The sequence below is a fragment of the Trachymyrmex septentrionalis genome, unplaced genomic scaffold, assembly GCF_001594115.1.
Source record: "Trachymyrmex septentrionalis isolate Tsep2-gDNA-1 unplaced genomic scaffold, Tsep1.0 scaffold53, whole genome shotgun sequence".
In the NCBI taxonomy this organism is placed as follows: Eukaryota; Metazoa; Arthropoda; class Insecta; order Hymenoptera; family Formicidae; genus Trachymyrmex; species Trachymyrmex septentrionalis.
This window is the reverse complement of record NW_017305705.1, coordinates 1,464,345-1,477,387: the sequence shown is the minus strand read 5'-3', so window position 1 is coordinate 1,477,387 and position 13,043 is coordinate 1,464,345. Positions and strand designations below refer to the sequence as shown.

General features: G+C 31.9%; 3 protein-coding genes across 6 annotated transcripts in view; all 3 read right to left on the bottom strand.

Moving 5' to 3' along the window:
* Nucleotides 1–2,464, bottom strand: part of LOC108751998 — a 23,085-nt gene extending 20,621 nt beyond the window's left edge. Inside the window, exons 1-3 of the mRNA XM_018492532.1 lie at nucleotides 2,386–2,464; nucleotides 973–1,541; nucleotides 334–444 (exon numbers count right to left, since the gene is read on the bottom strand). Of these exons, the coding sequence (XP_018348034.1) occupies nucleotides 334–444; nucleotides 973–1,532 (671 nt within the window). The 5' untranslated portion in view covers nucleotides 1,533–1,541; nucleotides 2,386–2,464. The remainder of the gene's footprint in view (nucleotides 1–333; nucleotides 445–972; nucleotides 1,542–2,385) is intronic.
* A 1,681-nt stretch (nucleotides 2,465–4,145) lies between these two features.
* On the bottom strand, nucleotides 4,146–8,028 carry LOC108751903 (protein-L-isoaspartate O-methyltransferase domain-containing protein 1-like). Of its 2 annotated transcripts, XM_018492388.1 has the most exons (6): nucleotides 7,719–8,028; nucleotides 7,439–7,515; nucleotides 5,832–6,160; nucleotides 5,634–5,768; nucleotides 5,303–5,557; nucleotides 4,146–5,200 (listed from the first exon to the last, which is right to left on the bottom strand). In XM_018492388.1, the coding sequence occupies exons 3-6, from the start codon at nucleotides 6,136–6,138 to the stop codon at nucleotides 4,206–4,208; spliced, it is 1,692 nt and encodes a 563-aa protein (XP_018347890.1). In that variant the 5' UTR covers nucleotides 6,139–6,160; nucleotides 7,439–7,515; nucleotides 7,719–8,028; the 3' UTR covers nucleotides 4,146–4,205. The 2 variants fall into 2 exon arrangements, with proteins under 2 accessions (XP_018347890.1, XP_018347891.1); XM_018492389.1 differs by lacking the exons at nucleotides 7,439–7,515; nucleotides 7,719–8,028 and adding an exon at nucleotides 7,347–7,432.
* A 2,189-nt stretch (nucleotides 8,029–10,217) lies between these two features.
* LOC108751949 (filamin-A-interacting protein 1-like) lies at nucleotides 10,218–12,652 on the bottom strand. 3 transcript variants are annotated; one of them, XM_018492450.1, is made up of 3 exons: nucleotides 12,420–12,652; nucleotides 11,882–11,984; nucleotides 10,218–11,431 (listed from the first exon to the last, which is right to left on the bottom strand). In XM_018492450.1, exon 3 carries the CDS (start codon nucleotides 11,192–11,194, stop codon nucleotides 10,289–10,291), a length of 906 nt encoding a protein of 301 aa, XP_018347952.1. In that variant the 5' UTR covers nucleotides 11,195–11,431; nucleotides 11,882–11,984; nucleotides 12,420–12,652; the 3' UTR covers nucleotides 10,218–10,288. The 3 variants fall into 3 exon arrangements, with proteins under 3 accessions (XP_018347952.1, XP_018347954.1, XP_018347953.1); XM_018492452.1 differs by having other exon boundaries at nucleotides 11,882–11,937; XM_018492451.1 differs by lacking the exon at nucleotides 11,882–11,984.
* Between the last annotated feature and the right edge of the window lie 391 nt (nucleotides 12,653–13,043).

Genomic DNA, 13,043 nt, shown 5'->3' with positions numbered 1-13,043 from the left:
ATTTTTATAAAATATTTTTATTTTACAATTTCATATATAATATTCTATAATTCTTTATATTATTATGCAAATTAAAAGCTTTCGCTTTCTATAAAAAAAACTGAGCTATTTAACTATGCAATAATGAAAAATGAACTAAAAAATAATGGCATATTTATCGCATGTAAAATATTTATATAAATGCTTAAATATTAATTCTATTATACATAAAGATATTTGTATAAAGTTCGTTTCACATAAATAAATACGAGATTTTTTATGTTTATAAATAGATATTTTTAATTAATTGCATAAAAATAATCCTTTTTAAATGTTGTATTGTAATAAGTATACCTGCATGTGGCTTCATTTTGACAAACTGGAATATTTTCATCGTTAAAACACAACGGACCTTCGTTGCAGCTCCTTCCATTGAAACCATCGAAACAATCGCACCAGAAAGACCTGCAAAAGAAAAAACATAACAATAAGGAAAAAACATAATACAAGGAAACTCTGTGCTTCTACGATGAATAAATCGTGAAAAATTATGATTCATAAAAGAAAGACTTGTAATTCTACAGCAATTATTTTTTGTAAATATTTAATTTCTTGTGTATTTATATTTGAAGGTATAAATTTCTAGAAATTTTTGCTGTAAATTTTTTGAAGATAGTTTACTAATAGGGAATTAAAAGTTTATATTCATTAAAAAAATTTAATGATTTTTTCCTTATATGTTAATAAAAGAAACATTAAATAATTTGTTTAGATTTCCATCATTTCTGTTTAGATTATTAGTAAAATATTGTTTTTACAATTAAAAATATAACTAAAATAAAACGTTATATAACTAAAGTAAAACGTTTACAAAAAGCTTAAAATTATTTGAAAATTATTTTAGATGAATAGTTACAAAAATTCAATAGATGCAAATATGCAGCATGAAGTGTCAGAATAATATATTTTGTATAAATAATATTAATAACTTACGTGTAATCCGCAGAGACGAGACAGTTACCAGCAAAAGAGCAGTCGCGTATGGTGCAGGACTCGGGATTTGGATGTTCTTCAGTCATTTCGTAAGTCACATTGAATCCATACACGTCGAGCAGGTCATTCAATACCCTTACGTGATTACCCTCTAGTCGATCGAGCTCGAACTCGACTACCAAGAACGGTCTGAACGTTCTCAGACGTTGATATTCGAAGACATTACCCTCGGTCACCTCCTTAACTAGGGCCGCACCAAAGTTCATAGTCTCTGACTCATAATACGCGTATTCGGTGAAACGAAGCCCTTTATAGACATAAAGTTGCGTCAGGTAGACGACGATGGAGCTGTTGGTCGACGGGATGTCGGACACGTCGATTACCCAACGACACTTGATCGGAATCGGAAAGGGTCCAGGGAAATTCGGCGTGTGTATGACACCTCTAGGGCCTGCCAAATGACCACCGCAGAATGGGTCAAAGTTCATGATGACGTTCGGCAGATTGAAGCAGAAGAGACACAGGAGAAAAACACCTGACATGGTAGCCTTCATCTTCATTCTTCAAATCTATAAAAGAAAAAAAAAAATCAAAATCAGTATTAATCAATTAGCAAAATTAATTGATACATTAGAAAAGAAAATATATTTATATTTTGAGTTCTTAGGAGCTTTTAAAAAAAGCTGCAAGCCAAAATTTGCTACGAATATTTTGTTTCATGCATTTATATTTGGCGCAGTAGAGAGAATATTGTGTGCATACGATATTTTTCAGCTTGGTTTCATCAATGTGACATTTAACATTACTCTTGGTGTAATTTACTTTTCATTTTTTTTTCATTTTAAGAATTAAAGAAAAACGTAAATAGTCAATTAAATCGAGATTATATATACATATATAAAGTTAATCTTACATTGGTGGAACTAAAACTAATTTTTAGAATTGGAAAAAGATGAGTTTGTTGAATCAAGATTAAAATTAAATTACATTGTGATAGAAACGGGACATTAGGCTCGGTTTTCCACTAATTTTTTTTTAAGAATTAAAAAACGAAGAGTAAATTAAACCGAGATTAAATTTAATTTTTTTGGTGGAACTAAGTCTTAAATTTGTAACATTTTTAAAAATTCATATATATTATATAATTTATATAATATAATAATCTTACAAAATTTAGATAATTTCTTGGTGAATAAAAAATAAACAGAAATAATTGGCATAGAATTGTGCTTATATAATATAAATTTATTATAGCATTCTTGAAAATTCGTAACTCACGACATTCTTAAAAAATTTTTTTTTAAATAAAATTTGTAACAGAAATCAATCCGTTTCGAAATAGTAGTAAATTGGCTATGATGACCTAGATGATGTCCGCGTAAACACACGTTGGCGACGCGACATCTTCCTCACCTTAACCGCGGGTCGAGCGGGGCGTTATCGCGACACCTCCAAGTGAACGATCGCACGAGTCGTCTTTCTTCAATTTCGTTCAATCGGCTATCATCCGCTGGGTTTCTGTCCACATCGACGGTTCCCCGGCATGACGATGTCGATATTCCCTCACGCAGGAACCAGAGATGTTGCGCTCGGTCAGGCTTACCCGCGAACCGAATACCGCGCAAAAGCGCGAATTTTGGGGGGATGTCCGACGCATAACGAATTTCTCGATCTTAACTACATCATGGACTACACCGTCGAGAGATTTGCGAGGAACGTGAAATGTGATTCACGGCTAGACAATTTCGATGAGAGGATGAGAATGATGAGATGAGCGAACGAGCGATAGGTACTTCGATATACCTCGACACGACCTTGCGCTCTGATACTGATTACTGATCTCCCTTGCCCACCCTCTCTTATCACAGATGCGCGACGTCACGTGATTTGCCGGGCTGCTGTAGGACTGTTGGCGCTAGTCTCCTCCACCCCGATCAACCCTAATCTGTCCGCGCGCGTCCATCCCACGTAGATTAATCCGTGGCCTGCATGTGTATTGGCGCGGAAGTATTGGTACCCTTGTCAAAATTCGATTGGGGGCAAGTTCAGTATGAATAATTCAAATCTTTGAATTTATTGGCGGTGCCAAAATATAAATTAATCGATGTCAAAAGTTGTGATTTCCATTGGCCGCGTTCAATAGAATGTTTATTTTCGAACTGTTTTGAGATTTTCTTCGCGTTGATTGAATTGTATAACTTTTAAATCTAAAGGAATATCTTATCTTAGCAAAGAAAACTTTCAACAGTTGCAAGATAAACATTCGACTGACGCAGTCAATATAGATCATGGCTTGACATCGGATCTAATTAATACCGAAAGCATGATCTTCCAAAGTGAATTAGGAATTTTCTTACTTTTATGATCCTATCTTCCTTCGATCCTTTAATTAGATCTGTTCTTTATCGATGACTCCCTGAAACTATATTTGCTTCATCTTAATTTATTCAAGTCTTAGCGCTGCCAATTATGAAGTAATATAGGCTGTGTTCCAAGTTTATAGCGCTGAAAATCTATAGTTTACGTTATGTATAGATTCTTAGTATTGACAGTAATTTTAGAATACAGCTGTGGACAACTTCTGAAATTTCTGACACAATTGTGATACTTGCGATCTAATTGATATCAAAAGCGTGATCTTCTAAAATGGAGATCAGAAATGGAGATGTTTTTTTTATAATCTTATCTTTTTTCGATTCCTTAATTTCTCTTGATTCATTCCGAATCTATAAAGTTGAATTTTGTAAAATAGTTTTTAAAGAATATCAAATTTAACTTTGACACAGACACTTCGTAGGAGATATTATATAAATAAAAGATCGTATATATAAAATTATGAGACTTTAATCTTTTTAATAATTTTATCCCTAAATATTCCAATTATACATTTCTATGTCTTATTTCTATTCATTATGCAAAGTAGGAGATTAAAAGAAAAGTTTTGTAGGAACAAGTTTCGAGTAGATAACTCGAAACTGACAAAAGATCGTTTGTCAATTGATTCATCGTTAGCAGACCGCATAAAAAGTATATCAGTAACGGTTAACTAGTGCCGTAAGATACGAGACGCGATAGAAGTTAATTTTGAAAATATCACTCGGGATATAGAGCACTAGTGTAAATTACGTAAGTTCAAACGAACGCATACGCGAGAGAAAAACATTGTAAATTCATTGCGTAATAAAAATGTATTGTATTTCTTTAAATAAGAATAATATATAACGATTATTTGCTTACAATTTCCGATTATAATTCATATACAATTTTATTGAGAAAGGCAACGGTAACTGTCCTATTTTTTCCTTCATATAAACAGCAAACGTCTTGCTATCTGTATAATGCGCGACAGTTACTTTTTTGCCAGTATTAGAGCCAACTTGCCATTTCGGCTTGCAGCACGCATCGCTGCACGATTTATAAATCGCGATCTCGGGTAAATCTACGTCCATCGCATCGCCCGCGTCCGTAGTATCAGTGATGTCAGAATCAGAGTGATTAGTGTTCGAACTGGAGCTACTTTCATCATTGCTGAAATTTGCATCGTCCACTATACCGCTATCCGTTTTTTCGCGCTTCGCAATTTTCTTGCGTTGTATGAAAATGCTCTCTTGTTCGCCGTCACTGTCGCTATCGCTATCGCTCATGTTGGAGTACGCGGCCACGCTGGATTTTTCCGCGTTTCTTTTACTCCGTTCCTCCGCTCCGTTGTTATTGTCGTTCGTATCTGTGCCTACAGAGGAACTGTGACCCGCACTCGTATCATCCATACTCATACTTGAAACGGTGCTTTTCGCGTTGGATTTCCGCCTCTGCTGACGTACAGGGAAATCCGTATTCACACCGATATCTCGAGTACTTTCGTGGGTATTGTCCAAAACCCGTTGAATCTCTCCACTATCTTCACCATTCTGATTCGGTTGCACGACCGCCCGTACCAATTGCAAGCTCGTCGTGATAGCTTCTCCAGGCTGAACGTCAGCGAGACGCGCATTTAATAAGAAACGCGCTCGCCCGGCGAGTTCTTCCTCATCATCGGTAAAATCGTCAGAGTCAAAAATGGGTATTACAAAACGTCTGAGGGTATCTTGTTGTTCAGTCTGCCTTTGATGTATTGGAGCTACAGGCTTCACAGTCTCAAGCTCGGGGTGCTCGTTCCAGATATTGTGACGTAGACGATGTCGGATTTTACCACGACACAACTCTTGCAGAGATAAGGGATTGTACTCCGCTGCAAATATAAAATTTCTAATACAGTGTAAATTATACGTAATCTCATAATAGCGTAAATTGTCGAATAAACATAAAATATTTGTTTATGACATATGCATACGTAGATGAAACAAATTGTGTTCGTCTGAGGACGGAGGTACGACTAGAGTTGCGAACGATACGGGAAGCATTGTGTTCTGCAACCACGTATTCTCATCCACTCTTTGCAAACGTAGCAATTCATCCTTGTAAGGCATTACTAATATACCTCCAACGCGTACGAATTGCTTAATAAATGCCTCGTGACTTTCAGGACACGCTGCACCACAATATACTCTGTCGTATTGTCTACCTGGTATGAGGCTAAGACAATTTCCTGTTGGATATTATTATTACATAATGTTTGAAGTAAAACCACTGTCATCTTGCTAATATTCAAAAAATTATTTTACCTTGCATAAATACAGGCTCACAGAAATCAAACTCATTTAAAGCCAACGACATTTCCTTGAATTCCTCCAACCTTTTGTGTGCGTAACTTAAACAATCTTCGTGCAACTCAATTCCATGATTTATTCCATGTTGTTCTGAAAAAGATATAAAAGATTATACATATTCGATATTATTTTTTAAAACAGCAATTTTCTTACTTATTAACAATCCTGCCATTGTGCTGAGGTAACCAGTACCCGACCCAAGATTCAGAAAGCTTAAACCAGGTTCTAAACTTAGTCCTTCCAATACTTCACTATATATACAGGGAGCTGATAAATGTATATTTTCATGTTTCCAAGCTAAATCCTTATAAGCGCCTTCTCGATATTCAGGCAAAACATAGTTTGCTCTATCTACAGCTCTAAAAACTTGTTCCACCTTCTTCGTTTTGATATATCCCGATCCCATTAAATTATCCACTAATTCATCATTGTCTTGCCCACAGCTTACAGCACCTCCCATGTTTATTTAAATATTAAGTATTCTGTAACAAATAAGTATATATTAATTTATTACATACAAACAATTAGAAAAAAAAACGAGAATTTATTTTTACAAAATACAAAATGACTTGTTTGTAAACAAATCTAAAAATATTTAGATTCGTACAGACTAATAAGAGTAATATTCTCTAGGCCTGTCTTTTGTTGCTGTATTAGACTACCTATATTAAAACTTTCTATCTTGCTTATATCAAACTTCAAATATATTATATATCAATTTTAATTATGAAAAATGTATGTACGCTAGTTTAATCACAAAGGACTTAACTCACAATATTAGGATTATTAGGTTACTTAAAGATTTTTCTTATCCAAATACTAATCATTGATTTAAATGAAACTTTTTGAATCTTTCTATAGAATATTTAGTAATAAGATTTATAATATGTTACTTGACCTATTTTAATAATTAACAGTGATTTTTGAAAAAAGTAAAATTTCTTTATCCTTATTCTTTTAATAAAACAAGCATGAATTTAATTCCTTTGATGCAATTATATTAAACTTATTCCTTTATTATTTTGTAAATTATTTTTAAATAAAATATTCATAAGTAGATATTATTAAAATCTAAGATGTTGATGATTTATTAAAGAAAATCATGATTAAACTAAGCTGTAAATAAAGCAATATAAATAAACACTAGCACAACTGGTTCAAATATCGTTGCTTAGATAAATATTTGCTACAGCAAAGCAAATAATAAGCAAATAAGTAAATTAATTAATTAATAATATTTATATTTCAAAATAATCAGCAATAAAAAATTTATATTTATATTAACATCATGCTATACACAAAAAAAATATTGACTCAGAAGTAATTGGTTCTGACTGAAGTAGAATTATAATTCATGATGAGAAAGATTATTTAAATGTTTGGTTTATGCAATAGTTGCATTAATTATTCAGTGTATTTTCCAAATATTGAAAGACAATATGGAGAACTAGGCAGTGTAATTTCGAGACATTATCTTAAAAATAACTTGCTAGATCAAAGTACATATAAAACTTTACCTATGAATATATGAATATATAATGTAAAAATGTATGTATTAATAGCACTATTATGTTAATCCAATTTAATGTTTCACTGACTGTTAATTTGATTACTCATGACAACAATTTTGTTGATGCAACCAACGACGTCGCGGCCTTCCACACTTACTTTAAAATAACGGACAGCAATAATCCACGATTTGTGATGCAGAAGGTACGCAATATAAACTTATGTTTATTTACGATAACATTGCATCTCACCTCTCACTCTATCTTTTTCTCTACTCCTTCTCTCCTTCTCCCGTCCCTCTCACTTACTCACACTTACTCGAGCGAATCTGCAAACATGATTTAACAGATCGGTAAAATCACGGATTTCGCTAATAGGTTCGATTATTTGCCAATGTGCATGCTTTATGATTTTCTAACAGCAGCATCGCGCTAATGCGTTACATGGGCACAATGCGTAACGTTAAAGCTGCGTGACGACACGCGTTAACGAATTGCGACACTGATCGAAGAATTTACAGATCAGACTTACCAAATCAAAACACAACTTAATATCCCTGATGACGATGACAGCGGATTAGTGAAGATGAGCTGATAAAATGGAAAGATCTGTTCGGCGCCGTTACCTCGATGGCAACGTTATGCGTCGGCATATTACAACATTGACGACGCGACACGACGTACTGCCACGGTACGAATACTCCACGACGGTACTTATGTTTCTCTTTACTTTTTTTTTTACAACACGGAAGAGTTCATCAAGTCCATCAGCTGATACTGCAAAACATGCCAAGCCAAGCGTAGATCTCAACGCTCCTGCGTCCTACGCCATTGGGGCAAAATCATAGGGTGCGTTCAAGCCGGACAAAGAGATTAGCTTGCTCGCCGAGCCGATTGAATGTGAATGGTTGAATTTATAAGTGACAATCAATCATGTTCATTTGCTTAGCAAGCAGACTAGCCAATGGCTGCGTTCAGCAGATTCAACAGTTGAGTGAATTAACGTCGATCGATGTTGAATTATTATTACATTGATTTGACGTCGAGCGACGTTGAACCAGCATCGATGTTGATCAATCAATCACTTCTGGCTGAGCCGGAAAACCAGCTTACTCCCGACGTGTCTACAGTCTCTACAGTCTATTGTTACTGTTTATTGTAGACGACGCTTAAAGAGCTCATTTTACATTAGACGCAAGCCGATCGTAAGTTTGCGACAGCCAATCTGAAGCTTGCATTTTGAAATTAACGCTTCAGATTGGCTGTCGCAACAAACTTATGATTAGCTTGCGTTTAATGTAGAATGAAAAAAATACATATCTCATGGATCCGCTCCGCAATAGTTGAATCTGCCGAACGCGATCGCTTTGTCAATTGAATGCGCCTACTGACATTAGTCGCGTTTAAGTCAACAAAACGGCTAGGGCTCAGTTTCAATTAACCGAGGTTCAACTTATTCATTATCTTTTTCTAATGCTAGAATTGGAAAGAGATGAGAAATAAGTTAAACCTGTTAAAATTTAACCATGAGTTGTGAAACTGAGCCTAGATCTGTTCGCTGAGTAATTAAATATGATTGGTTGGATTCACAGGTAAGAACCAATCACGCTCATTCGCATGCAAGCATGCCTAGTCGCTTTAATCCGGATCTACAATAAATATTTTAAGCCTTAAGTCGTAAAAAATTGATTAAATTACAGTGGAATTCGAGAAGAATAATTGATTATGAAAAAGTAACTTTTCGTTACTTTTTTAAAATAGACCGCGAATCATAGCGAACGGGCTAGGAACTTTCTAGTCTCAAGCGCTATCTACAGTCCAAAATTTTTGTTTTAAAAAAATTAAAATTAAAAACTAAAAAGTAAAATTACAACTATTAGGCCCCACGCACAATAGAAGGAATAAGGAATTAGGAAGAAAGAATAAACAATTTCAATTTACTAGAAACCGATGTATTCCGATGTATCCGATTTCTAATAGGTTAAAATCGTTCATTCTTTATTTCTAATTCCTTATTCCTTCTATTGTGCGTAGGGCCTTATAGTGGGTAATTTTAAGATTCACTATAATAGTTGTAAATGTCTACACGTTTGTAAATTTGTAATATACAAATAAAAATAATTTCTTGATTTGTAATTAAGCAGATTATGGAAGTACAATTACAATGTGTAATTATAGAAACGATAATATGACAATATATTTCGCAATATACAGAGTGTCTCAAAATAATCGCCAAATGTTTCATGGGCAGGTAGAGCGAAACTAAACCGAGTCGAAAAGTCCTCTACCATTTTGCAATTTTTGAAATACTTAGTTAACAAGATATTAATTACTAAAAATTATCAAAAATTGATCTTCAATAATTTTTTACTCAAATACTATTAACTTTACAGAAAAACTGCAAGAGACAAAAATTATTTATTTTCTTCTCATAAAACTAAGATTTTTTTTCAGAATTTTTTATCAACTTTTTAGTATTTTCTCATTGGCTATTTTTACTAACATGAGAAAACATACGGAAAAAATTCTGAAAAAATTCTTAGAACTTTATGAGAAGAAAATTAACAATTTTTGTCTCTTGTCGTTTTTCTATAAAGTTGACTTAAAGTAAAAAATTAAGTTATAAAAAAATATAATATATTTTTAATTTGAAAACAATAAATCCAGAAACACTTACAAAAAAATAGGATTTATTGGTTTCTTCATTTGTATTTACAGTCTTCGGCAATCATACTATGAATTACATGAAAATAAAAAGGTATTAAAATATATAATTTTTCAGTTTTTCTTCTAGTGTTTTCCTAAAAAACCTGATTAATGAATATTTGTAAATTTCTATCTAGATTTTATATAGGAACATTATATTAAATATATATTAATAAAGACTATCAATAAAAATAGCATAACTAACTGTAATAATTAAAATTAAAAAAAATACAGAAATTTGTATTATTTTTATAACAAATATTTTAGTAAAAATTTAAATATTTATTAATTATTAAATTATTTATTATTCTTGAGTTAAAAAATATAAAGTTTAATAGATTATTAATATTATTTTCTTTTAATGTTACTGTTGTTTCAACATCAGATACTGCAATATTATTCTAAGGCACTACTACATTTTACAGGTATTCGGTTTGTTTCCGGTTGATCATCAAAAGACATCCTTACAGTAGAATTATTTCTTGTATCTATATTGTCAAAATCTTCTGCTTCTAATGCATCAATACCAATTTCTGAAGTTAAATTTTGCTTAGCAATCAATAAAAGTAATTTATTATAGCCATGTATAACATATTTTCTTGCTTGTTCGATATGTTCTTTTAAATCTCCATTATATAGTCCATATCTTTTGGCATTGAGTTCTAGTTCATCCAATTCATGTAAACTTGCTTGATAATTAATCATTGCTTGTCTCTCATTTTCTTTTTGTTCTTGTTTTATTTTTTTAATTTCTTCTTCAATTTTCTTTTTTCTTAAATTAGATGAATTGGAAATAATTACATTATAGTCTATAACTTTTTTTCTTGCTTGTTCGATATGTTCTTTTAAATCTTCATCGTATATTCCATCTCTTTTGGCCTCTAGTTCCAGTTCATCCAATTCATGCAATCTTGTTTGATAATCAATTGCTTGTATATCACTTTCTTCATAGTTTGGTTTTAATTTTTGAATTTCTTCTTCAACTTCCTTTAATTTGAAGTAGAAATCAGATGTTGAATTGGAAGCAATTGCATTATACTCATCTAGAGCTTTTTTTCTTGCTTCAATATTTTTTTTTAAATCTCCATCATATATCCCATCTCTTTTAGCCTCTCGTTCCTCTTCATCCAATCTTTCTTGATAATCGTTTATTACTTGTCTATCATATTCTTCTTGTTCTTGTTCTAATCTTTTAATTTCTTCCTCAATCTCATTTAGATTAGATGGATTGGAAGCAATTGCAGTAGGAATGGTAGTTCCACTAATCACTTTTGCTCTTAAGATTCCTAAAATCTTACTCATTGTCTTACTTTCTTTTTATTTTAATTACAAAAAAATAATTATTTTCACAACATAAACGTTACCAAGCACTTTGATCTTACTAAGCATTACAATGCAACATGTGCTTCTAAATTGGCATTTATTGTGTTGGTTCTTTTATTCATCTGTTAGGCCTTCCGATCAATGCTTTTTATACAATAATACTCAAGATTCCAATCACACAGGAAATCAAACTCCACAGTTTCTCGTTGTATAAAACTATTTAAAAAATTTAATAAAGTTCTAATTACTTTTCTAATTAAAGTACAAGTTATATTTAAATACATATAAATTTAATACTTTTCTGTATAAACAATTAGAGCCTAAACATAAAGATAACCATGACTGAGTAATGGAAGTTATAGTTGTAAGCTGACTAAAACATGGTGTATTTATCTATATAATTACAACTTACGTTTCATTTATAATCATTTTTTATACTGAGACTTTAAAAAACCATTTATACTGAATGTCATGAATTGTTAACTTATACTGTAGGCTATAAGGAATTAATTATTCACAGTTAAATGTGATGAGAATAATAAACTTCCTCATATTTGATTGTGATTAGTCAATTTCTTATAGCTTACAATATAAATTAACAATTTATAGTCAGTATAAATGATTCTTTATTTAATCAAAAGCATGAGAATTGTAATGAAAACATACCTCATGACAGACAAGCTGTAATATCGTTAGATCTTCACTGATCAATACTTCTTACACTAAAATATTCCAAGACTCCAATCACACAGTTCCTTATTGTATAAAACTATCAAAAGATTAATAAAATTCTAATTATCTAAAATATCTACAAGTTATATTTAAATACATATAATTTAATATTTTTCTGTATAAACAATTAAAGCCTAAACATAAAACAGCCATAAGTGAGTTATGGAATACAAATTGTAGTTGTAAGTTAATCAAAACATTATATCTATATATACGACTACGCTCACGTTTCATGATCATCTTTGTACTGAAGCCCTAAAGAATTATTTATACTGGCCATAAACTGTTAACTTATGCCGTACAGTTATAAGAAATTAATCATTCACACTCTCAAATGAGGAGAATAATCGATTTTATTTTCCTCACATTCGATTGTGATTGGTCAATTTCTTAGCTCATAACATAAATTAATAATTTGCAGTCAATATAAATGAATTTTATTCAGTCAAAAGCATGAGAATTGAAAACATACCTCATTTGATAGATAATCTATAATATCGTCGAGGATGGTAATTATGAAATCGAGTTACGAAATTGCGATATTTTCGAGAAATATAAATGTGTTATGGTTATCTGCCTAACTTCGCTTTGACCTGTTTCATTCATTATCTTTATTATCAAACTATTAAGGTGCCTTTTCACGAGCCGCTCAAACTGGCGGTTTTTAGCGACAAAAACATCACGTGATCACTTTCATCGAAGAAATATTAAAACGACACACATGAAAAGAGGCAAGAAGCAATAATTTGACATTTGGTCGACAGATTTGACATGTTTTTATTTTTTATATATCACTTATAGTATTAATGCGCTGAATTAAATAGTTATTAGCAGTTATCAGGTTATTCTAATATTGAATCCTTTTATCTGGATTAACAATGTAGGAAAAGAATAAATTAGGTTATATTCAGTTTTATATATATATATATATATATATATATATATGCATATGTGTATGTATGTAATTGTGATAAACGCTGGTCAATATATGATCAACGTGATGCGGCAACACTGTCAATAGCGTTTGAGCGTTTGACGCAATCGCTATTCTGAAATGAATCAAATATCTAAATTGCTTCATTAGGTAATAATTTTT